Below are 27,403 nucleotides of genomic sequence, written 5' to 3'. Positions count from 1 at the left end.
TTCAACAGTACCATAAAAACAACTTTTTTTTTTTTTTTTTTTTACCCTTTTCAGAGTTTCTTTTATTTCACATTTATAAACAAAACTGGCCCAATCTCAACAGAAAATTCTCATGTCTGATGTGGAAATGAAAACACCCCTTTACGACAAAGGGTACGTCCTACCAAAAAAAAAATTGCTATTAAGAAAATCTATAGAAACCCCGCTACAGAAACTGCTTGTGTATTTTTACAGTGACATTTTACAAGTTGCAACATGAGAATTTTCCAGTCCATTAAGAGATTGCATTATGGCTGGGCGATCGTGACGGTATACATCGTATTTACACATGCCATCCACATGTTTCTTGTGCAGCAATCAAAACAACAAACTTGGGACTTTTTAGCACACAAAGGACAATTAACTGAACATATAAAAAAACATCCAAAGGAGTTCCAACTAGCATAAATTAGACACGACATAAAAATCACATGGGGACTCTAGTATCTCCGTTTGCTATTTACAGAGGAGTGATACATGTAGTTTTGATAACAGGAGACTCAGATACGCTTTGTTAGTTGAAATACCAGTATTTCTGATATCTCTCTATAAAATCTCTAAAAGGGCATTTTCAAGCTACATGTTAGGGAAGAAATCAGGCCATATGGCTGGTTAGTCTTGATCCAAGGCTGGATTTTTTTTCTTCAATGCAGACCACGGCAAGCTACCGTGGCCAGAGGTTGCTAACAAACAAGATGAGTCACATCCAGTCTTGGGAAGTTTGGCAGCGTTACCCAGATGTGGAGCATACTTCACGCTTGAATACAGGGTGTGTGAGGCATGCTTTGGTATTTCCTGGGTAGCTCTACCGATGCTCCCAAGACTTGGTAATTACTAGCGCTATGAAATTGGTCTAGATTCAGGTTACAGGATGTCGAACAGCCAGCCTTAAGTTGTTATCTTGCTTTAAAAAAAATAGATTTGCTGTATTTGCAATAATTGTTTTTGGCATTTTTTTCTCAGGTTTTCATTTTGTCAGCAAAAATCCTTGATCCAGTTTTTATTTTTGGCCTCACTACAAAATGTTAACAAGGGCCCATTATATGTACCTGTAAATGTTTTTCTTGTTCATTGTTGATTACGTTAGAAGAATTAACCTTTCACCAAGTTCAGTTTTACAATTACATTAAAAAGGTTATCAGGTAGTTCTCAAGATAACAAGTTTACAGTGAAACAAGTGTCATATAATTTTGTTTTAATAGTGAAATTCAACCGAGTTAATTTTTTTGTTCTCCACCAATAAAATGAAAAACAAGATTAGAAATTTAATTTTTTTGGTAGTTCATACATAACACAGTAATAATTCAAGTAATGGGTATTTTGTCCTCGCCTACACTGAACTGAAAGTTATCTTGGGAGTTTAATCTAAATTTAGAAAACTAATTAAAAACCTGATGTTTTGTAAAAAAAAAAAAAAATGAATACACATTGCAAACACAATTTGCGCTCAGAAACTGGCAGTGACAGAAAAAGCGGACAATGTAAAAATGGAGTGCAATAACGTGAACCCCCCTCCCCCCCCCCAAAAAAAAAAAAAAAACCCACACAAAATGAACTATAGGCTCTGATTTAAGTACCAAAATGTACCTGAAAATTGTCACGGTGTACTCTGTATTTATATTCAAAACCTTACACTCTATTGTTGAACTTTTTACTTTGTGATGAACTAAATCAAGGGGTGGTGAAGTGATGGTGAGGTCTTTAATAATAATCATGTGCAACTTCACTTTTTATAATGCTGAAAATTCTCTCTCTACAAACAATCTATTTGTTACACCTTTGGCCTTACAAGTTCCTGTTTATGTGCTTTCAACAAAACCAAAAGAACAATCAATCTGGGGAGACAAATGCAAACTAAAAAACAAATAACATAACTAGCAGACAACTTTAAAAACATTTAAAATCAAATAAATTAAAGTAAGTGCTGCACAAGATGATCCTGATTTCCTGATATCTTTCAGCCTATTTTTCTTTTTTTAAAAACCAATCATTCCTTTCTAGCCTAAATCTCTTATTGTGGAGACATGATCAATCTATCAATAAATTATTAAAAACTCGCCAAAATGGTGGCTATTAACACTTGTTCAGGTTGGTAACTAAAGAAAATTATCCTGGCTACTGCCATCTTTCATAAAAAAAAAAAAAAAATGATACAATCCAATGCACCTTTTAGGAGTCGGGGGCCAATTTGATAGAGATGCTGATGCTAAAATATTTGGTTCCAAAGTTAACAATGCCTTCTCTACTAAAAACAATCTGCATGTAAATCGCATGCAAATGTTAGCAATGAAACAAATAACACTTTTACGCAAGATAAGCAACTCTACCACAAAATGGCCCCTTATTTGCTCCAGATGACAGAAACCATTTATTTGGTGAGCACTGATATGGTACACAATGTTAATTTGCTCCACATCGAATGGTGGATATCTACATGAAGTTGTGGGGTATTAAAATGAGAGATACTTACAAGTCCTAGCTTTGCCATGGTCTATTGCTTTTTTGTATTTTTATTAAAAGTCCGATAAAAAAAAACAGTTCACAAACAGCAGAAGATAATCCAATTCTGAAATTAGAAACCATGGCTACTATTTAAGTCTCCTACCCAACTTTTTATTTCTCCTGCCCACTGGCCCTTCGTTAGCGTAACTGCCTACCATAAAACACAGTCAGGCAAGGTGTACAGTTCACGATTACACCGGTGTGCACACTAGTCTATGTAATAGACCTTGGCCCTGACGAAGCCGACAATGGTCTATTGTACATAAACAGATTCGGCGATTAATTATGCAACTAGACTGCATGTGACCTCGAGAAACTGACCAATCAGCAGGCGCCTTCTATACTCGCGTAATTCAAGCTCCATGCTCGTGTAAACATCACGTAGCATTTCTGTACAGGTTGTTGTATTACAAAAACGAGGCATCAAAACTGACCAATTACAATCTTAGTCCTGATTTCGGAATGAAATGATGTCATGCATGCTTAGATATATCAGACGTTATACAGGAGTCTTGGCTCCGTGGATAACGGGTGATACTCAGACTATGTGTACGCGGGTCTGCTCCAGATTTTTGGAATTTTCTACCCAGGTAGAGCCTCTTGACCCTGGTCAATTCCAGGGTTGGATTTTACCAATGTAGAGCGCAGGACCAAGGTAGAAGCCATGTTGGATTCTTGCTAGTGTGAAAGGGTTTCCCGAAATCTGTGTACTGGACCCGGGTCCAACACAGAGATATCGGATAGACTATTTAAAGGCCCTTTTCATGTACATGTTTATTAACGGTGCCATTGAGCAGTTAGGCTTGATGTCCAATAAAAGACGACACGCCATCAACAGTTCTGATGACCTCAATACCAGATATGCCAGGATTATATAAATACACTAAACAACGGTTCTATTTACAAGATGAGTAGTCATTAGGCATTACGTGTTTACTGACGGTGCATAATACATGTACATTGCATAAAAAATCTTCATGGACATGTGAAAGGTTTTTTTCGGTTACTGCGCGGTGAATCATGTAAATTCTATAAACGGTTCACCGGTAGGCTACATGAGGGTAAAATTCAATTGTTTGGCGTTGTGTTACTTGCGCTTCACTCTGTCGACATTTTGCTTCTCGAATTATTGTGAAGGTACCACTGCTATCTGTGGCTTGCATTTAGATCAGATAAGTCAAGTTGTCACAGACAAAACACCTAGAAAATGGGAAGAATAATTTAAGAGTAACTCACATTTACAATGCCTTAGTATATGTATATTTATATATATATATTAACACTTTCAAATTCATTCTGCAATGTCAACACAGAACCGCATTCCTGATTTCAAAAAAGTGCTCTGGGGTGTTTTTTTTTTTCAGGAGGCCAGTCAACCTTGGCTTGCTCCACTTTACCCTGTGCAATCTGAGTAAATAACATCACTTGATTAAAGTGGTCGAAGAGAAAAAACGCAAATTAAAACAAGATCATAATCCATCCGACGGGGCACCACAACAAAAACAGTCTTTAACGAACACACGTAAACTGGAAAGAAGCATGCTAGTTTGTATTAGGGGACTCGGTGCAATCAAAAAAAAAAATCTCATGCGACTTTCCAATCCAATGTTGACGGGAGGGAGGGTGGCGGTTGTATTCTCCGCCCTCCCACAGTATGATCCAACGAAGGCTGACCCATCTGAGGTCAAGCCCCAACTCGTAATCTCACGAGTGATCATTATTGTCTGCCCCTCGCACAATGCGCAATCGACAAACGGGGACAAGGAATTCGGGGGAAATCTCAACGCTTGCTCTTGCTTTTGCTCTCCGTGTGCTTGGTGCCGCCGGCGGTGCCGGCGTTGCCCGGCGCGGCCACCTGCGACGTGGACTTCTGCTTGAGCATGGTCCAGTCGAAGGTGTAGTCGTATTGGTGGTTTAAGGTGCGGAACAGGATGCGGAACAGCTGCCGCAGGTACATGTAGTCTGGCCCCTCGTCGAATCGCAGCCCACGTGCATAGTTAAGGTACATGGCGAATTCCGCTGGAAAGCCCTGTAAGGTGAATATAAAGCATAAAATCATTTATATCAATGTATTTTTAACGCTACAAAGAACAGATTTACCCATTGGCACTTGTACAACATTGTATTACATTGTGTTTTTTCACTGATGAATCCATTCAACTAAAGAGTGCTCAGGTGGTTTCACCTGGGTGCGCCCGCTGGAAGTTGACTACAGGACACGAGCACAACAGCTGTGGCAGTCTGCATTCGATCACTTGGTTTTGGCGGCTCAACGTCCCCCATGAAAGATTAGGATGATGATGATGATGATGGTGGTTTCAGGTGCTACTGGGAGTTATAGGCAGGGTGGTTTTGGGCGCTACAGGGTGTTATCGGTAAGTCAGTTTTGGACGCTACAGTGACTGATGGGTTTATTATAAACACATTCACTGGTAACAATTTGATTTTCAGTTTGATCAGGGCCCAATTTCATGGCGCTGCTTACCATAAGCGAAAAATCCCTGCTTACTGTAGCAGAAAACTCCTTGCTTTTGGTAACCATATTTCACAGGTTAGCAGGGAATTTAGGCTTCTCCGCGCATGTGTACATCCCGTAACTAAGGATTCTGTGCTTACAGGGTTAGCACAGAATTTTTCTGCTAGCGCGGTTAGCACAAAATGGCATGGAATTCTGTGGTTAGCAGAGCCATGAAATTGGACAGGTCCCAACTTAACAACTCTGTTAACCAGGAAATTCTGTGCTTATGAACACCATTCTGTGCTTACAGCACTAGCGCAGAAATCCTGTGCTAACCCTGTCGGCACAGAATCTCTAAGGAATATTTGCGTGCGGAACTATGCACAAGCCAAAAATATCCTTGCTTACCTGTGAAACATGTTAAGCATTAGCACAAATTTTGTTTGCTTAGTGAGGGATTCTTTTGCTTACAGTAAGCAAACTACTTCCCGTGCCTCAGAAACCAGGTTGTCCACTACCAATACCTAGGGGAGGATAATATTGACTCTCCACCCTCAAACCATGGTATAATTGCATATTATCTCACCTTACAGAGCACCTCTACCGGTGTGGACATCTTCTTCTCACTGATCTTCTCATACTTCTGTTTCTTGGTGGCAGCTTTCAGACCTTGCCAGGGTAGAGTGGTTCTGTTGAAGTACATCAACACGTAGCCAAGGGACTCCATGTCATCACGTCGACTGCAGGGGGAAAACAAAAAATTGACAAGTGCAGAGTTAAGCAGGTTACTGAATACAAAAAGACTAGTGGGGTCCGTGTGCGAACAAGAGAGGACGCTTTTTTTACCACTACCGTGCCAAGTGTACAGGACACACATTGCATGTGCGTTCTGGTTGGCACGCGTATCAATATTCCATCAATATTTAGTCACGCCAGGCCTTCTGGACCAAGTCCCCCCAAATCCACCAAAATTGGGGGATGGATTTTGATGGAGTTGGGGTGGTTAGGGTTAATGTGAACAAACGCTTAGTGCCTAGCACCTAGCGTCATTGGTAATGCGTTCAAATGTCTCTCCCAGTGGTCTCCCCCAACTCTCCCTTTCTAACCTTTGAGGGGGTACTTGCGCACGGAGCTCTACATACTGGTATGAGTGTGGATGGGAGGGGACAGGCTGTGGGAGAGGCTTAAGCTGTAATGGCTTATGTTTCTCGTAACAAATGCCAGCCTGTTTCACTCACTACGGTGACTTTTTCCTTCATCTTTCTCACTCGCTTTGAGAACTTTTTCAAGGTTAAAATACAAAACAGGCCTTTAAAAAACATTTCAAGATTGCTTCACAATCACAAACTTGGAGCGTGAAGAAAAGTGTAACAGGGTCTTTGATCAAGCCAATGGAAGCAAATTTTGTACTTTTATCCCAAGATTTGCTTCATGCAGCAGTATTGTAGTTGAGTCCATCACAAGTCCAGTCACAAGTCCTTTCAAAAGTCCAGTCACAAGTAACTGGATGAACAGTGACAAAAAGGAAAGTTTTTGTTAAAGTACATTTGAATAGCTAGTGACTTGAGACTGACAGACTTGTGATGGACTTGCAGGGACTTGTGATGGACTCGTTTACAACACTGCTATGCAGGATGGGCAACCAGATATTACGGAAACATTGAAATAAAAACCCTTCCTTCCTGCGACAGGAGCAGTGTGCGGCATTTCCGCAAATGGGGCGATGAGCTTCTGTTAAAGGGATCCATCAACAGTTGCTAAAAACCCTCCAATTATGTTAGTTTCTGTTATAACCTTAGTACCCACAATTTTTTTTTAAAATCCTGCTTTTGGCAATTTTTTGTGTGTACAATCATATGGAGGTGTCTGCGTGTAGTCAAGGGTAAAAGGTAGTAACTGAGGGTTTTCAGGCTTTTGCCTCATTTCCCCCCCCCCAAAAAAATTAGGGGGATGGAAATTGGCATCCAATATGTAAACATAGATATAGATTGTCATAACGTGCACTATCTGAACTCGGTGATCAGCAAATTGGGCATTTGATTATAGTATTCCTCCTCCCAGGAAGTGAACAAGTCCAGGATTTGTCACGTTGATAGTGGCACGATTCCATGTATTTCCACAGATGACTTAAATCCTGTTTCCTGACAAAAGAACCGTGATGACAACCAAGAATATATCTATGCAAACAGATTTTTCCATGCCCTTTTCCGTTGGAATCTAAATTTCATTACTCCTTGTAAAATAACCAAATTCCATGACTTTCCATGATAGCTTTGAATTCCAGGATTTTCCATGATTTTTCCACGACTAATGCTACGTTCACACATTCCCGATTTTTAAGCCGAATCGCCGCGATTACCAATTTTTGAATAAATCGGGGATAGTTCTTGGCTGCCTCGGGATGATTCTGTTAGTTCGGTGAAAGATCGTTTAAGATCGGGAAGCGCTCCGACAAACTTGAACATGTTCAAAATTGTCGGGGTGATTCGGGAACCAATTTCAATTCTTACTGTATTCTGGTTGTATTCATAACTAATTCGGCAATGTGTGAACCTAGCATAGGGGATATAACCCATTACAACCAATACCAAGGCAGCATGGTGATTTTTTTTTTTTACCTCTGTTCAATACCCAGATGTGCATTGATGCTGGCGTATCTTGCTGTGCCCGTTAGGTTCTTGTCTTCCCTGTATTGGATGTGAACCTTCGTCCGTCCGTCCCGGTACTTCTTGGCCAGGCCAAAGTCTATCACAAAGAGCTTTATTTGAAAGGAAAACAAAATTGGAAATCGGTCAAGGCAAAACAAAAATCACAAGTATGAAAAGAAATTCTGCTTTGAACTGAAAGGCTGTAACTGACAAGAGCACTCAATGTCTGCACCCTTTTAGCCGCAATATCAGAGAAATCCTTGAAAACAATGGCATGTGTTTACTGGCAATGGGCTCCATGCGCAAACACCAGAGGGTTCTTTGTGACTACTTTCGACAGCCCTATGGAGGGGACACACCGCGTGCATGTTTGCACCACCAATTTTTATTAAGAATGTGCACAAAGCCAGAGCGTCTTTGCGTGAGCCCCAGGCGTCGTTTGCAATGTGTTCCAATGTCTCTTCCAGTCGTCTCCCCAAACTTTCCTTTTCGTACTGTTGAAAGGGTACTACTTGTGCACGGAGGCCTTGTACTTTAGCATGCACCAAGTTTACAATAGGATTTTTCATTTCTTTTCTGCTAACTATTCTGCCAATTCCTGGTTTTTAAAGGTATAGTCCATCATTTGCAGCCATCCGAAAAGTAACTGGCATAATTATTGTTGAAAAACAAACTTGGTTGAAAAATAGTAAGGGGACTAAACTCCCTGTGAAATTATTCTTTCTGGCAAGCTGTCATTTTGAAGTAATCAACGAAAGAAGGCATTTCCAACAGTGATTCTTAAGAAGCACCGTAGGAAAATTTTAATTAGTAGTTCGTTTTGTTATTCAGCGCAGCGCGCACAAGTATTGGAACGACGCACACGCGCGCGCGGTTGTTATAATTCGTCGGATCAGTGCGCGACGTCGCGTATAGCTGCAATTCAAAACAATTCAAAACATGATTCAGTAACTTTGGATTTGAAATTGAGATCTTAGAATGCCGTTTTTCTCGGAGTGTACAGCTGAAGCTTAGCTGAAACTTCATCAGGTTAGTTGCTCAGTATCCTTCATTAGATTTTGAACTCTTTTGTTGCTTCAAACGAACAAAATGCACAAATTACAAATGATGGACTGTAGCTTTAAGTAAAGACAGCTGCGATTAGTGCAGGCAAAACTACATCAGGAAATTGACCGCAATTTGGATATAGAACTTTCAATAATAATGTGAAGCTTATAATGATAATAATAATAATACAGTGCTGCAGCGCCATCTGGTAACTATCCAGAGAGGCAATTGCAGTCAAGTGTCTTGCCCAAGGACACAAGCGCCATGTTCCCCATCAGGGTTTGATCCCATGTATTATCGTAAATGAGTTGGACACCGGAAGCATTGGACCACCCCAAAAAGTTACAAGTAGCACAATCATTATCGTGCCATAGTGGAAGGTTTGAGGCCAGCCAACCTTTGACATATTATAGCCAAAATGTCTTTAATGTCTACCTGATTGCAGTGTCTTCCAATACCCATGAGGAAGTTATCTGGCTTGATGTCTCTGTGGATGAAGTTCTTCATGTGGACGTATTCTATACGACTGATCATCTGTACAGAAAGGGGTGTGGGAAAAAATAAATTGAAGAATTAACAGTACTTTATAATTAAATTGTTTTAGTTCTAAAAACAGATATTGAATTGTACCTGATTGGGCACTTGCATATTGCCAAGAATATCTTGGGTGCAGTATGCGTACTTATGGCACATAACATAATTTATGGCAGAAAGGAATAGGCCAAGAAAGAAAAATAAGGTGGGCAGGTAAAAAAAAAATAAGGGGGGGGGGGAGTCCCTAAATTTTTATAGCCAGAAAACATAGGGTGAGATGATGGTCAATTATTATTTTTTTAATTGTGCATGCATTAATAACAGTTAACGTGTGAATTAACTGTTCATTCTGCTTTTGCTTCATTGTTTATAGGCTTGGCAAGACTGCACTGCCGACCATAAAAATGAAGCAAACATTTTAAGAAATGCAGGATGATGTCCTCAAAACTAGATTTACGTTCTGCGTGATTTTCAAGGTTGGGCGGGTGACCAGAAACACAGGGTGTTTTTTTTCTTGGCCTATATGATAAAATGTTATTTCATCAAACAAACAAAAATGCAATTTACAAGATTATTAATTATAACCTGTCCATTTTGGACAGATTTTGTAAATATTTTTTTTGTTTTTGGACATCATCTCATTTGTTCGACCTGAGTGACAACCTACCTGATCAGCTAACATTAGGACCGTCTTCATAGTGAACCTGCGACTGCAGAAGTTGAAGAGGTCTTCTAGGCTGGGGCCCAGTAGGTCCATGACCAAGACGTTGTAGTCTTTCTCTGTGCCATACCATCTGAGTGAAAAAGAAGTACAAGTGTCAGTGGATGTTGTAATAATGCAAACATTTCATTTAATCACATGTTGAAAGTGACACTTGTTTTATAATGCAGTTTCTGAAAACATCCAATACATTTTTGAATAGGATTTTCCACCTTCACCGATGTATTTTTATACACACTGTCTACTCAGTTTGGTTGTGGTACCCGCTACTATGTATATACCAGATTTGAACCAGCCAAGCCGGCCCAGCAAACTCGGTGGTCGAGTGGTAAGACGTCTGCGCTAGTAAGCAGGAGGTCATGGGTTGGAGTCCCAACCGAGTATAAGCTACCTTTCACAAGCCTCGGCCAACACAGCATTTATAAAAATTCATCTGTGAGTAAAGGGATTAATCCAATTTTGAATTTTCATCACGTACCACAATGCAAATTACATCCTATGAACAGATACATGTATGAATGAACGTGTATGGTGTTCATGGGCGTCAATCGTTGAGGGGACAAGTCCCCCCCCCACTTTTTTAAAGTGGGAGGGGGGGGGGGGTGATATCATATCGTTTGTCCCCCCCCACTTTTTTGCCCCCCCCCCTCCAAAAAAATGTAGCCCACATATTATTCTACAGCTCAGAATAGCTGATTCAATTACTCCAAACTTAAACATGTTTTAATTGTGATCTTTTGCTTAAAAAAATGCGTTAAAGTGGTCAGAAATTGCCTCAGATCGCACCACAGAGCGTCTAGAATCCGACATTTTTCGGGGCCCTTAAGCGGGCCCCGAACCCAACGCCATAAGGGCTTCGCATTAGTTACATTCAACAAAAGTCCCCCCCCCCTCCCCACTTTAAAAAAGTGATTAACGCCCTTGATGGTGTTCATTACAATTCTTGCTGAGTACATGTATAAAATTAACATGTAATGACTGAATACTTGGAAACAACGTTGAACACATTAGTTTGAACCACGGTTCAACATATTTTTTTTTAGATGTTCTACGTGTATTTATTCTTTTTTGTCTTGTCTTTTTTAAAGATAAATGCTTGGTCATCTTAATTGATTACTAAGCAGGTACCCATAGCCTGCCCACAACTTAGTCTAGACAGGACTACAAGTACATTGTACATTATGCAGCTTCTGTGGTCTAGCCCTGCTCATCCATGGAGCCATGGTTCAGGCAAAGTTCAAGGCTGGGTGGGTTACACATTGTTTTCATTTTGTGGTTAGATACATGTGGCCCTACTTGTGTACATGTATCTGCAGTGAAACTAAAGACCACAGGATATACAGGGGTCATACGCATTTTGTAATTATGTATGGCGGTACATGTACATGTACTACATGTATGCCGGTAAAAGTATGCTTCAGGAAGATGTCTTTAGGATTTAGATATTCGTGATAATCCATACATGTACATAAATATGTGTACATGTACAATGTACATGTACATGTTGTAGACCTTTACCATGGTACTGATGGTACCGGTAGGCCTTACAACATCTGTACCGGTATACACAATAACAATTAACGTGCACTTATTGCCTAGTACATTGTACAACATGTACCGGTACATGTACATGTACAATACTGGTACATTTACGTGTACATGCATGCAGACCGGATACATTTTGTAAATGTTCATGAACACTGTACACTTAATACGGGTATGTTGTATACGTGTAGGTTCATGTATGTGTTTGACACCGGGACAATGACCTGCAATGTACGTACCGAAACCTCCAATGATCGACAGCTGAATGTACAAATATTCTGGGTTTTCACAACGAATATGCATGCTGCTAGGCCATCAAAGAAATTAGGTCTAAATTTGAAACTACATGTATACTGATGCATTTTCTAAATCTTTTCATAACAGCCGATGTAAAACGTGAATTTATGTACATTAGTTAAAGGGAATATACATCATTTGCTTTTGCTGTCATTTTCAGAAATGGATGGAATTGGGGTGTTGGAAATATATAGCAAATATAGTTACACTGACTTTTTTGAGGTTTTGGGTTCAAAACTGCTATAAAAACCAAGAAAAACAATCATTTTCCTGTAGTCTGGTTCCCTGACTCCATTTAAGAAGAAACAGAGCAGTTTACATACATTGGGGAATTGTAAGGTCAGGGAACCAGTCTAGCTGGCTTGTACCCGTTCATAGGTGTGTAATCGATTGCAAACAAGTGCGATGGTCAACTGGGGCCAGTATTTGAAAAAAAAGCCAGTTTTTTCCAACGCTGATCGGCCGATCAGCGTTGGAAATTGATACGAAAATACCACTTTTCTTGAAAATGACAGTGTACCAGGTGCCATGATTTTACAGGATGCTTTTCACTGTCATTCACTAACAGTCCAGCAAGGTATTTCAAAATGATTTGGTAGTTTTATTTTTTGATGTTTGCAAATGTTGTATTTTCCCTTTAAGTTACCACAATGTACACACATACATGTACAGCAACTGGTCAGGAACAGCCGAACAATTAAAACTAGACAAATTAAACAAAATACAGTTCCAGACAAGAGCAAACATTTGTGTAAACAATATCATTTCAAACAGTACATGTACATGTATGTTCAATCTCTTTCAGGCTACTCCAGCCAGGACTCGACAGTGTAGCAGATTGCATTGTTCAATGACCTTTGGATTATTGTAGACAGGTCAAGCTGTGGGCAACTCCCTCTTGGAATCGGATTGTTTACACCTAACTCCAGGAACTGCTCTATGTACTGAGGGCTCACAATTTCTTGGACAATATTTTTTTTTAATCACTTGGTTGCATTATTTAAGAATACCATTTACTGTGGTAGGCATTTTGTACTTGAATATTTTGTTGATGGTTCGTGCAGGAACTTGTACTGAGGGCTTGACAAATTCTTGGACAAGATTTCTTTTAATCACTTGGTTGCATTATTTAAGAATAGTACTTACTGTGGTAGGCATTTAGTACCGGTACTTGAATATTTTGTTGATGATTCGTGCAGTATTTATAAATGAAGTAAATTTACAAAGAAATATGTACTTTACCGGTATGTACCGGTGCGCTTACAAAGAACTATGTATCCCGTATAATGAAGGCTGTAATTACATGTCTAAATATACATTTTTTTTATGCAGATTGAATGGGGTATTCAATTATATGTGAAATTTTAGCCTGAACTATTTCTATTGCACTACAAAAGCTATACACGACATGGCAACAAAAAGTGAGTAAAACCTACCTTTAATTATTGTCAATATATTTACGTTCGATAATTTCAAAAAATAATGGAAAATTCAGGTCGTTCGCACCATATGCACAATGCTAGTCAAGACGCGGGGAGCTGGCCAAAACTCCGAGGTGTGTAATGCGTGCGTGTGTGGCGAGCGGCCCACCATGGGCCGTCAGAGCTGTTTTTACCGTAAACAATTTCGGGAAACACGCGGCATGTATCACTCCAAATACGAGCTAGATCAATTCTGTAAATTAACTTGCAAAAATGTTCTTTCTCCATCGGTGTTTTCTTGGCATTTTTACGATGTCGAATCCGACCAGTTGACAGTGGCCTGCACTGTACTGATAGCGCGCTATCGGTCACATAGCTAGCTATGGACTGGTTACCGCATTTTCATTATGTCTTCTAAATTGGCCCCTGCGCGGCGCGGCAGGAACCAGTCGTCGCCACGTGATTATAGTCACCGTGCGTGACATCGAATTGCGAAGTACATGTAGTTATATCGCGAAGCGAATTTGTAATTACGGAGGTTTCTTTGAAAAAAAAGCGAATGTAAGTAAGAAAACAAATAAATACAAGCATTTTTGGATACAAAAGGGTTGTTGAGAGGTATTTTGTGAAGACAGAAAAGACAGATTTTATTTGTATTTATTCAATTTTTTTTTTTTTTTTTTTTTTTTTGGAATTGCCGATAACATTTTTAGGGTCGCAGCCTAAAAATAGGGTCGGTCGGTTAACCGGAAGCAGAACTATTCTTTTTTTTGGCCTTACTGTAAGTTAACATGTACGTACATACATGTACCGATACGCTTTAACAAAGAACCATCCCCGTACAACATTGTACAATGAAAGCTGTAATATTACATGTCTAAATATAGTTGGTACTGATGTATACATGTAGCTTTGTTGTTCTTAAATGACATCTTCAACTTTTTACTTACTGTAACATGTACATATGTACGTACATCTCAATTCTGTCTATTAATTTGAAAATTTTTCAAAAATTGCAAGAGGTCCAGAAAAAATTTTTTTTTCCACCCTCTTACTCAAATCAGGAAACAAAATGAACCTGTACAGTGTCACATGCACACATAACCACGTACATACTAAAATGTACGATTGGTATCATTGTTACATGTTTATATACATGTCTATACATCATTTATGCTGTTGGTCATCCTGAAGTATACAAATTAACACTATGTATTGTTAGCCATTGTGTGCACAAAGGATATAAGTCACAGGATTCAAGGATGTCACACGAACAATCAATACAACTGATTGTTGTCATGGTTGTACACAAAGAGAATAGGACATGATTGAATCATACAACACGCAAACAGAGACCAAAGTTAAGGGCCCATGTTTACTGTGAAAAAGCACCTTTATGTCCGGGCCCTTTATTTTCAATTTTCATTTTGCCATTTTCAAGGGTATTTTGGAACCTTTTTGATTTTTACATGTATGTAACATGCAATTTCCATACTCATTAGTAAAAGTGAGATGTCATTTCAAGCAAAAGCCTCAATGCTACAGCTATTTCTGATTTTCAGCACCAAAAGTTGTCAGAATGTTTGATATTTACTGTCGTAAATTTGTTTTCTTTGGTCATTCGTTGTGTCAGAGAGCCAATGAGCACGCTATTCTCACAAATGTTTCCAATAAGCAAATGTTTGGGTTCACAATTTGAACAGAAAACGCATAAACTGAACAATCTCTTCCTGATATGACATCACAGCAAGAGAACCCTCAGCTGTCCCGAAAAGCATGGACATTTTTTAAATGTGTAAAGAAGTGCACTTTCCAATAAAATTAACTGAAAAGGCATGTCGAATAGTTTTCATACATTTAAAGAGGGGCAGAAAGTTGCACAAAATGAGTTCCTAAGAAAAAATTATTTCATGGAAAGTCATCATTCCACAAAAAAACCCAACATTTTTCCACACAAAAAAAATCATCAATTCCACACAAAAAATACTCTTCTCTTCCAAGTTGTAGATAAGCACACAGCTGTTTAAAAAGGTGGTTAATTTCGAAAGATAGAAAGAAAGCAATAGAAAATGTAATTCTGATTAATTAGACTTTTATTACTAGGACAAGTACCAGCAATGCATGTGTACATGTACATGTAGGTATACAATTGGAACATACTGGACATGTTTCATCAGTATGTACAATGTAAGTGCTGTGTATTTTCTAATATTTTAGCATTAAAAAATTCCAACTTTATTGATCAAATATTAAAATATTCGTAATGCGCGAGTCAAGTGTTATATGACGGAGCTTAAAATTGCTGATGTGTTCACCTGCACCTGTTGAAAATTTACAAAGAACTAAATTGAAATAATATTAGGAACTCAATGTTCTACATGTATGTGTACATTTTAATCGAGAACTGTACACATGTACATTGGGGTATGGCATCTACGTATGCTCCAGAGAAAGTGTCGCTTTATACCCCCTAGTACTTCCTCAGGACTACCCTGCTAAATCCAACAGAGTCCAACCGGACTTTCCTGCTCAATCCACTGTGTCTCATTGTCAGTTGTCCGCTGAATCCAACGGAGTCTAACAATGCATTATAATGCGGTTCAGTTGCCTGCTGAATCCAACATTTTTGCATGAGGAATGTACACAAGGGGTTAACTGCTCAATCCAACAGGCTCCATCGGGTATGTGACATAGTTGGATCCTGTTGGATTCAGCAGGGTTAGGGTTAACGTTTACATGGGATAATCGATATATCAAATATTTTCAAATATTGGATTTCCGACATATCGATTAAAGGGAATGCCTTTACATGTACGTGTACATGTACATCATTGGCTTTTGCTGTAATTTTCAGAAATGAACTATTTGAAGGGGGAGTACAAATATTGTTACACTGACATGTTTGAAGTTTTTTGTTCAAAAATGCTGGAAAACCAAGAAAAACAAAAACGTTCAAGTAGTCTGGTTCCCTTACTCCACTAAAGATAAAATGGATCAATTTCCAGATGCCGGAAAATTGTAAGGTACATGTAAGGGAACAAGTCTAGCTGGCCTGCACCCGTTCATGAATATGTACGTAACCAATAGCAAACAAAATTTGAACTGAATAAAAAATGGTTAATTTGGAGCAGTAGTTGCAAAATAGTTAGGTTTTTCCAACGGTGGTCGGCCGACCACAGCTGGAAACGTATACAAAAATACCATTTTCTTGAAAATGACTTCACACCAGGTGCCATAACTTTACAGGATGCTTTTGACTGTCATTTACCAACATCCTAGTAAGGTATTTCGTAAAAACTTGGTAGTTTTATTTTTCGATGTTTGCAAATGTTGTATATTCCCTTTAAGGAAAATTCTGATATCGATGGTTCTTAAAAATTTTAACCCCCAAAATCATCACCTGCAGCTTTGGAATAGAAATAGAGTGGGATCAAAAATTTACATGTACACTGTCTGTAGATGAATCATGATCAGTAGGAATATGTACACATGTACGTCACTAATAACATGTAATTCCCAGACAGCCATGGCAAGCCAGTGATGTCAACATCCTTGACATGCAGAAGGCTGGCGGCTATGATGAGTCAATGACCATACAGCTTGATGTCGGGTGAATCCTCCACCTTCTGCCTGGTTACATGTACCGTACAGTGTATAACATGTCATGCAATACACTGGCTTTGACAATGCACTGCATGGGGGATGGTGATGACTCAACTTCCATTTCAGCAGAAAGAGCTAGCTCATCAGGCGACCGACCAAGAAACTCTCGGCTGCTCACTTCCCATGAAACAAGATTAGATCAACCACAACAGACCGGTCGACCAATAAAATGTGAAGACTGTTGTAGGGCAGATCGGATGTGTGGTCATCTTGATCAATGGTACCATGGCATAATCCTCTGACCATGATAAAATATTTGTACATGTAGATTATAGACTGGTTCGCATTTGAAGTCGTATTAAGGCCTGCCTACAATGTACATGGATGTTGTACACTCATTTAAAACGTGATTAATTAATTCAACCTTTAGACACTTCAAATTAAGCGTGATGTTGCTAAGCACCACCAGCTGGTGTGTATCCTATTACCAAAGATGCACGTTTTTATGCGTGATGGATTGTACAGTGTACAATTTCATGCTTTGTCTACCTTGTAGAGTTGTAGACCCCTCGTTCGTTTGGTTTTGCCCTTCACTGACGCATAAACACTGTACATTCAGTGGGTTACCCCCCCCCCCTCCACCCCAGTGCAAGTGAGAATAAAGCACTCGGGTGGGACTCGAACCCACGACCTCCTGCTTTCTAGTGCAGACGTCTTACATGCACCATGTCGACCACACAGCTTGCCGGGATCGGCTGGCTTGTTTCTGGAATCTGAAGTAGCAGTGGGCACCGCTATGGAATTTGCGCATTGGTGATGTAAATTGCAATAAGGTTTTGCCCTGCAAAGTTCACCGCTGTATAAAAACAGTGTGTTTTTTCCCCAATGATGTCGGCAGGAATGCATAAAACAAAAACAAAATACCGTACAGGTTGCTCATGGCCACCCTGACACTTTGAACTTACAATTCATAAAAACAATTTCCCTGTTAAGCTTTGTGCATGAATCATCCAGCAATTGCAGTATTGCTCTTTTTAAACAATGGTGGTTCAAGGATTACGTACTACAGGTAGGCCTACTGTCTAGGTACCAGCAAACCAGTACGGACGTGTGCATAATTGTACATCGTTTGTTTTGTTGAACAAAATGCACGAATAAAACAAGATCCAATACACGTACATATAGTAAGTGGGGAGCAGCCATGTCAGTCAGGCAAATAGATAGCATAACCCTCCTGCTATTTAAACAGTCACAAGCAGTCAAAATGTCCTTCCTCTTCCCCTGCTATATACTTTCAACACAGGCTAGTCACCAGCAGTCAGAACATGTCAAGCAAGCACTGTGACTACATGTATAGTCAAACTCCGTCAACAGACCATGAACTGATGAACAGCTAAAGCAGGCAAGTCGTGAGCACAGCAGCTAATTAAGCAGGCAACTGGCAAGTCGTGAGCACAGCTGTCACATCAATTACCCACAGTCACAGCAAAGCTGTATCAAGTTACTGAAACAGTCCCAGCCAGTCAATCCTGCTTTATGTAGGCTGGGAATTATTAACATTTTGAAAACAGTCACTTGATTGATTTTGACTGAAAAGACTATTTGGCACAGAAGGTACATGCATGTATGTTTGCATAGGAGGGTTAATAACCGACAAATAAATAGTACACGTATACATGTACATGTATGTAAAAGTTTGCATTAATTAGTTTCCATAACTACTGTACGTCATCAGATGAGTACATACTGGTACAAGTATACATGTACAGTACATGTATGTGCAGACCTAAACAGAGGACCTGCCAACTTTAATTTAACATGTACCGGTACACTGTACCTAGTTTTACTCTTGTTAGCCATTAAAGCATTAACTTACTTCTATATGCAAATACGTGTACATACATTTACCATCCATGACTCAGCGTGCAAACTAATGACATTATTGAAAGCTGGTTGAGAATGAGGTACATGTACATGTACATGTATGGACATGTGTATATTGTTTGTACAGTGATCAATGGATTGCCAACATGTAGGTACAGTATATGAACAATGCATTCATGTCCCTCATTTGCATCAACTGATGATAGGCACTATATGAGTAAATGTGCTGTTATTTACATGCACACCTACTGGTAGAGTACCAGTGTACATGTACACACAACAGCCCAAGTACTCCTCCCTGTCTGTCAGATGAAAGACAACCTCGCAGACAAAGGCAACATCCTGTGATGACCAAACAGGATGCATTGTGGATGGATAATAACCATAATAGCTCCTGTATGTACATGTACAGTAGATGAATGTACATGTACATACAGCTGCAACCTTCTTCAGTTCTGTACCTTGTCATTGCCGGGGAGTGGATCAATTCAAAACCAAGAAGGGTGCAGGGACTGCAGGGGGTACACCGGGGTGTACACAACTTTGAATTACTCATACCATGGAGGAATTCCTCCATGCTCATACCCATACTTGACCTGTACTAGTTCGGGGTACGCACGGTACCGTGTGTGTATATTGTATAGCAAAGTACTCGTATACCGTACTCGTGGCAAAGTACTCATACTCTTGAAGAAGTACAATGTACTCTTGGAAATGCGCTCCAATCCCACTAGAAATTTCTACTGTTTTGGATTTTGGAAGGCTTTTGCATTTGTTTAGCTTGACAGTAAAAAAAGGCTTGAGTCTACCGGTACATGTATATGCTCATACTCATAAAAAGAACTTGTAATCTTACTCATGGGAAATAAAATTGCCTTGTACTCAAACTCATAGCAAAGTACATTACTCATACAACACTTGTACAAAAGTACTACATGTACATGTACATGTATATATTGTAGCACTGTACAGCAATGTAAAATATAGTCGAGTCAAGCTATTCAAATGAACCGTGGCGAAGGCATCCTTTGTTATTGTTATTGCTCATCCCCTGTTAATCGTGACTGGTCTTGTGATCAGACATGTGACTGGACTAGTGATGACAGTACGTACACATGTATATACACAGTACACATTCATACATGTGAAACAGACAGGCGCATGTGGAATGTTATTTCATGTCTGCTGAAAATCTTGATAAATTTTCATGTCGTGCATGTGTAAGGACATTCCTGGTTGGCCAGCCAACACAATCGTCACAGATACATGTACTCGCCTAGAATTCTGTATCACCCTCAAGAAGGATATTAATATGGAAATTCTCAATGCTGTGTACAAATGTACATGCAGGCAGGGACACCCAATATGAAGAGGAAATTGAATTTTGGCCTCACTGATGCTCAGGTAAAACTGAGTGTTGCCATGTACATGTACGTACACGCACGTAAATCAAGGATTTTCTTTGGTTCCTCTTTCCTTTTTCTTTGTTACACGTTTTCTAATCGAGGTTGTCCTCGATTTGGTTCCTAACCTCGATTCACCGATGATGTTGCACGTGTGTGTCCTCGATTTACACCATAAACAAACGCACACACACATACAAATTACACATATGCGGATGTCAGCATGACAAAAATCTTTGAGAAACATGACTATATTACATTGTCATACCTCTGTCTTCAATACTGCATTTTCATTGGCCTACATGTAGAACGATCACGTGTTAAGTTTATAAAAAGTCATATCACGTTCGTGATATCCCACAGCATACTGTGCTGTTCACTCGAAACACAGAAAGTAAGAAAACACAGAAAAAAATGGGTGAGTGGGTGTGTACATTTTTTCGTGTGTTTGCTCTAAATTTTTTACAGGGGTGATGGTCAATTATTTCTTTTCTTTACTTTTTTTTTCAAAGTGAATCAACTGTTCATTCTGCGCTTGCTGCGCTGTCTATAGGCCTCATGGCGGGGCAGGCCAACATACCTGACCAACTTACTACAATGAAATAAAAAAAAATTCTAAGAACGCTGGACGATGTCCTCAAAAACTAGGGTGGGGCATTTCCATAATTATTTAACATATTTTTTCAAGTAGGACACGCAGGTGATTTCTTTTTGGCCTAAATACACACATACCGATATACATACATTGTATGTTTTTGTTTGGTAACAAATTTCAAGTAATAATATCGGATATAGCGCAAGTATCTACCAACAATTAGGTACTCAAAGCGCTGGAGATTATGTCTAAAATATTATGAAAGAAAGGTAAATAAGGTTTATGAGAAATTTGAGACCCATTATGTAGCACCTTAAGTTATAATGGTTTACAAGATGCTGTGGCGCATATTGCAGCCACTGCCAGAAACACCGGGGCAAACCCCTTCTGCTAACGATAAGTGTTACTGGGTTCTTTAACGTGTATTACACAACACACGGGACCTACGGCTTTACGTCCCATCTGAAGGACGGAGCAATAATGGTAAAGTGCCTTGCTCAGGAACATAAGCACCATGTTCCCACGGTCAGGATTCGAACCCATGTACCACGGCAAACGAGTCAAACACTGTCACCATTGGACCACAGCACCCCCATAAGTCATACCATGGATCCTCTACACAAGGATAAACGACTCATCTGAGCTTGTGTACAAATGTACGGAACCGTTTGTCTACATATGTGATATGCCGCGTCCGCGCATAGAACAACGCATAGAACATGTAGAACAATGCTCGCGTGCCATGATCGCCAACAGCTGGCGTCCCGACAGAAATGTGACCACTGAAAGACTGCAGCCTCAAAAATAGTTTTTATTGCTCAAAATCACCTTTACAATCAAAAGCAGACTTTTCTCAATTCTAATGACACCCGTTTTGCAATTTTGATTGAACAGATTCTTGGGGTAGAAATCATGATTCTTCTGCGCGGTTTGTGTCTTGCGATACAGTGCGCCATGCATGCTCACAGTACATCACGCGGTGATCGCCATCTTTATTTTCGGGACGCGTGTTGTCGCCATGCTGTCATCATCATTTTACCCCCAAATTTCCCTCAAAAAATCAAACATACCTGTTTATTGAGAATGTCACCAACTAGTTTGGTAGGTCCAATAATTTTAAAGTGGATTTTGTTCCCTTATAGGAACCGGGCCCTACACAACATGATCGCCAAAAACAAAGGGTACATAATGTGCAAAATACTCATAACAGGTTAAATTTATCAAATTTACCTGGATGTGACAAAAATAAGTCCCTTGCATTTTTTTTCTGTTAGAAATCCCGCAACAAACTACCTTGTGTGTGGTATACCGGTGCCTCCTTGTAGTATTTTGTACAGTTTGCTTTCGTATAGAAGTTGCGGATGCCTTGCTTTTACAGCTTCAAGTTTCACCGCAACCTCCTGTAACGAAAATACACAAAAGAAAATGTCTTCTTAATTGATGTTAATTCTTCTTAATAATGTCCAACACAGAACTATAGTAAGGGAATTTTACACACTCTGTTAAAGACTGGTTGGAGTAAAGGGCGGAACCAGAACACAATTTTGATCCCCCAAAAAGTGGGTCCAAAAATTGCGGTGTGGGGTTCGGAGCCCCGAAACACTTTTGGATTCTAGATGCTCTGTGGTGCGACATGAGGCAATTTCTGAACACTTTAACCAATTTTATTTTTGGAAAAGTATATGCAGTGCCTGCCTTTATTGCAAAGTAACTTAAACAAAATTTAAAATTGGGTTCGTTTTGGAGGGGGAGGGGGTAATGACAGCAGTGATAAAATCCCATTACGGCTGCCGTAACGATATCCACTATGTAAATAAAATACATAAGCTTTGTTTATGTTATATGGAACAAAGAAAAGTGATGAGGATGAACATTGCAATAAATATATATTTTAAGTTTTACCTATTTTACCTACTTCCATTATGATTCCCATATCTGGCCATTAGTAGTTTTTCCCTTAAATGACCTATCACCCATCAGAAAGTGATAACATACATGTCCTAGAAAGTCAACATTAGCAAGGACAAATTTTGAATTTTTACTGAGAAAACACACATTTTCAGACCAGTCCCATAGGGTTTGGGCACAGGGTGACAAGTGATGGCTAGATATGGAAATCTTTTCCTAGTAAAATGTACTCCTAGGGCCTACATAAAAATAAGCGTTATTACTATATTATTAGGTAAGGCTTAATTTGACGTCACTGTAGAGCAACAACGGCCAAGCTTAAACATTGTTTCATTCATGGATGGATCAAGGACAAAAAATTCCAAAATGTCCAAGTTGTCATTCAGTACTTTATTTTGTGTAGCAATGGCAGCTGTGTTCTGGTGTTGATAAGTCTGTGTTTATTTAATGTTCATTCATTTCTTAGTAACTGTAGGCCTTTGTCATGTTTGTCATCAACATTGTTTGTCATGGGCCAAGTTCGGGCAAGGACCATTAGTCGACTAGTGGTTGATTTGTGACGTACCTTACGCCTGCGCACTGATAAAGTGATAGCAACGTGCGAACGTCTCTAGTCAAACGCTGGTCAAAATGTCATCGCAAAACTTCTGGATGCTGGCTCACTGCTTGCGTTATGAATGCGCGCGGCTATTGGTTACCAGCGAAGCAACCAACCCCAGTAGGCTGGTTCCAAATAGTCGACTAGCGTAGTCAACCACCGTCGACTAGACAGAGTTCGGGCAAACGTTAGTTAACCATTGGTCAACTATAGTCCTTGCGCGAACTTGGCCATGTTTGTAGGCCTATTGTTTTAATGTATCCTCGTGTGACCATTTTTCACGCACTTAGTTAGTACTTTGACCGATTTTTTTCTTGCAAAAACTAAATCCTACACAGTTATGGACTTTAATATTGTAAGAATGACTAATAAACTACATGGAAAAATAACCAAGAACGTCGTCGTCTGCAGATGAGTCAAATTGGCTGCCACGAAAGTTTCGTGCCCATAATTCGCGCACGAACGGAAAACGTCATTCCTCGGAGTCTCCATTGTGTCCTACTTCTTAAAACAATGTGGAATCGATGTTTGTTGAATAAAGGATAAGTTTATGTGCACAACTTTGGTCTCTAGTTTGATAAACTAACTTTCATTTGCCATCCGACATTGTTACTAAATACACGTTTAAATGAAATAAATGAATTTCTTTCGATTTCAGTAAAAACAACTGCATGCAAAATATTTAAAATCATGGCCTAAATTACATAAAATTATAGTTCTACAAATCTCAAAAAAGGAAAACAGTTTTCTATTTCTCTAATATTAATTTTTTTTTAAAGGTAATTAATTAATGATTAAAACATTCCAACATTTACCTCCCCGTTTGTTATGTTGATGCCCAAATAAATATCACCGAACGACCCGCTGCCGATTTTCCTCACAAGTTTGTACCTGCCACCAACCATGAATTCTGAGCTGGATTTCGCACTTGTCGTCATGGTGGCCAAACAATAGTCCGCCCAAGAATGGGGACAAACTCAGCCACTTCGTCAGTTCGGTGAAGAGTTCTATCTGGCGGGGTTAAATAAAAAAATAAGGGGGAAATATTTCAGGACGTGAGTCACAGTAGAGTCGTCTGTAGGTTCGCCATTTTCACTCGTATGCGATTTGCCATTGGTTTGCGTACATCTGCTATATAGCCGGACAGCTGTGTGATAATGTTATGGAGATGAAATAGACGTCCTAACACAATGAAGTTACGCAGTGCATTGTGGGAGTCTGCCCTGCCGAACTCCCCTCCCGATCCCTGTTGCTACGGGCAACTAAATTTGCATACGGGAACGCCCAAATCGCTTAGTTTCTCGGGGATGAGGGCGCCATTTCAATTTTTAGATGGATGCGTGATTGGGTTTGGGTATGGATAAATTTAATAAGGAACTACAATTAAAGTAGTTATGACCTGCCAGCAGTGTGACTGTGCTCAAAATCCCCATTAAATAATAAAATTCCCCGTAAATGAATCATGGGAGAAAAAATTATTTTGAACACAAAAGGAAGTAGTATCTTGACCTCCTAGTCAAGATCCCTAGAGGATGTTTCAGGAGGAAACCAACCAAGTAAGTAAATACAAGTAGTGCTACTTTATCCAGTCTTTCCACACAAAAAATATCGACGCTCAAAATTTTGTCACATGGTCCGCAATGAAACAGAAATCACATCCGGTATGGAATGTGCGCAATTCTATGTGGGTTTTCGGATAGCATTTGCGCACATTGTCTAACTGCGGTCTTGAACAGCTGCAGCCAGATGCTTTATACATAGGTCATAGGCCACTTCCTTCACAAGATTCTGTGAAGCTCATGAGAGTATCCCAGCGTCCTGTTTGCAGGGCGGGGTACGGGCGAATTTAAGAGGCTGGTACCATCTGTCGGTGGAGGCGCTGTTCAAAACCGATCATTATTAATATTTACACTAACGGACAATATATGGGGCTATTCAAGGCGATACGGTGCGTCAAATTAACCAACAAATAAGGGCACCCGAACGGCCGCTGGCACACAAAGGGCACAATTCTTTTTTAAAAAGGGCACTCGTTCAGAAAAAAAGGCACTTCTTAATAAAAAAAGGGCACTCCTACAAAAATATTGGGTGGGTAAGCGCCGATGAACCCCCCCCCCCCCCCCCCCCCGGCTACACCTATGAATTTGGGAAAAGAAAATTCGCAGCCCGTGCATGAGGCAAAAGGCGAGGTTTATGGCCACTGACGGTACGGTAAGGCTCATATCATCGCTTTTTGCTCACGAAGTGTAGTCTATACCCGTACCCCCCGCCCTGCAAACAGTTTGCAGGGCGGGGGGTACGAGCGAAGGGTGATATTGGTTGGTCGTGATAGCGCCCTCTCGCGGCAGAGGTTTATCGCTGCGGTGGGTTATAGCTTTTTAACGATCGAAGTGACAAAAAAACAACCCAAACGGGTAGAAGCCAAATCACAACGAAAATTAATCTCCATAGACTGTAGTCTGGTTCCCCGACCTGATAATTTCCCCCGACGTCCACACGCCTTAATTGTAGGTCAGACAGCCTCCGTGGCTAAAAATAAACATGACGACATTGATGGCCCTTTTTAAAGTTCGGCTTCCTTTCCGAATTCGCTTTGACACTTAAAGCCAGTTTTAATGTTCCGATCCAATTTTTACAATAAGTCACTGGCTTCATACAGTTATGATATACAGTTTTACACTCCTGTAAGAAAACATTGACTAATTTTGACCTGGAATCTTCAAAGTTAGACAAACAAAATAGCACTGTTAGCAGGCGGAGCCAAATGGGACCACGCCGAGTTTTGGGAAACGCCGGTAACTGTCGTCAAATTCAAACTAGTACATGACGCAGCAAAAATTTCGCCTCTCGTATACGATCCGAGTACAAAATCGTCGTTGAATTTCAAGTTTTCTAAATAAAAGCAATGGACATTAATAATCAACTTGTTTTTTTAAGTTTATAATAAGCAATTAGCAGTTTATTAAATGTATATTATACTCGGAAACTTTACTCGGGCACTATCCGATTGTCGACGAAATGAATTCGGCAAACTTAGGACATTTTCGGAAAAAGGAGGAATTCCTCCCGTTTTAGTCACGTGACGTAAATTGTAATACAGTGTATTACCGGAGGCTACTGGACCTAAGATATTCATCAGGAATAGTCAAAATCTTTTGGTCTGGGAACCAGACTACATAGACTATGTACAAACGTGGAACAAACGCGCGCGTACGCTGGGGCCGTATCAGAAGTCCGACGCCTCATAGGTCCGACGCCTCTTAAGTACGAAATTTCAGACTTATGAGGCGTCGGACTTATGAGACATAACATTGATTTATTCCGCCTCATAGGTCCGACAACTCATAAGTCCGACGCCTCATAAATCCGACGTCGGAAAAACGAGGCGTTTAATTTGTCGGACCTACGAGGCGTCGGACTTATACGGCGTCGGACTTATGAAGCGTCGGACCTATGAGGCGTCGGACTTATGAGCGGACCCTCGTACATGTATGCTTGGCAGATTGAGCAAGACAAGTCTGGGTAGCTGCATCACCAGTCGACTCCATGGGTTCGTGGCGTTCCATAATTCCTGAGGAATGCTGAGCGCTGATTTGATTAAGGGAAGAGCATTTAGCGAGAGAAAAATTCTTCCTTCACCATGAACTTTCTAATCGCAAATATCAACGACACTTGTCACGAACAGACAATGGCAAGCGTGCAACAAAAACTTGTTATTTGCAATTCCGGTGAATAAAATTATTCGTTTGGGTTTTTCTTTTCTTTTTCTAAGCGTCATATTTTAATGTCACCGACAGTCATCACAAAAGGAGGTTAGATTGAATATCTTCATATTAAATACCATCATTCCCATCCATGACCGTAATCCCCGAAAACGGGCAACATAAAGGACTTATCTGTCATACAATTTGAAATATGCGGGAAATATAATGGAAGGGATACGCTCTTATATGTTCTCCCCCTCTGACGCGTTGATCCACCTTTTAAGCTCTCAAAAATCCTACATAACTCGCACAAACGTAATTGGTCAAATTGTCCTAAAGAAGTTGCATGTAAGTGGTTTCAATTTCTTTTTGTGCTTTTGCAAACGGTCCTACGCAGAGCGGGTCTCTCCAGATTAGCGAAACGCTAAGGGACTCACCTGCAGTAATTGGATGAGTTATGTGAGCCATCTAAGGAAAGAATCATGCGTCCTTCCCA

The 27,403-nt window shown here is 40.0% G+C and overlaps 1 protein-coding gene across 1 annotated transcript; it reads right to left on the bottom strand.

Moving 5' to 3' along the window:
* Nucleotides 1-34: 34 nt before the first annotated feature.
* On the bottom strand, nt 35-24,417 carry LOC119739637 (casein kinase I). The gene is made up of 7 exons (XM_038214640.1): nt 24,019-24,417; nt 21,991-22,097; nt 9,896-10,022; nt 9,130-9,228; nt 7,618-7,757; nt 5,586-5,739; nt 35-4,570 (listed from the first exon to the last, which is right to left on the bottom strand). The coding sequence occupies exons 1-7, from the start codon at nt 24,139-24,141 to the stop codon at nt 4,322-4,324; spliced, it is 999 nt and encodes a 332-aa protein (XP_038070568.1). The 5' UTR covers nt 24,142-24,417; the 3' UTR covers nt 35-4,321.
* Nucleotides 24,418-27,403: the final 2,986 nt, after the last annotated feature.

This window comes from Patiria miniata, unplaced genomic scaffold, assembly GCF_015706575.1.
Source record: "Patiria miniata isolate m_02_andy unplaced genomic scaffold, ASM1570657v1 HiC_scaffold_4, whole genome shotgun sequence".
Lineage (NCBI taxonomy): Eukaryota > Metazoa > Echinodermata > Asteroidea > Valvatida > Asterinidae > Patiria > Patiria miniata.
The sequence above is the reverse complement of the archived record's forward strand: the minus strand, read 5'-3'. Positions and strand labels throughout refer to the sequence as shown.

What these genes read in the sequence shown, in the direction of transcription:
- LOC119739637 (XM_038214640.1), bottom strand. Translation starts at nt 24,141, where the DNA reads ATGACGACAAGTGCGAAATCCAGCTCAGAATTCATGGTTGGTGGCAGG. An exon ending in TCCTAATGTTAGCTGATCAG is followed by an intron (nt 9,229 to 9,895) that starts GTAGGTTGTCAC and finishes CTTTCTGTACAG; the next exon opens with ATGATCAGTCGTATAGAATA. An exon ending in CGGTAGAGGTGCTCTGTAAG is followed by an intron (nt 4,571 to 5,585) that starts GTGAGATAATAT and finishes TTCACCTTACAG; the next exon opens with GGCTTTCCAGCGGAATTCGC.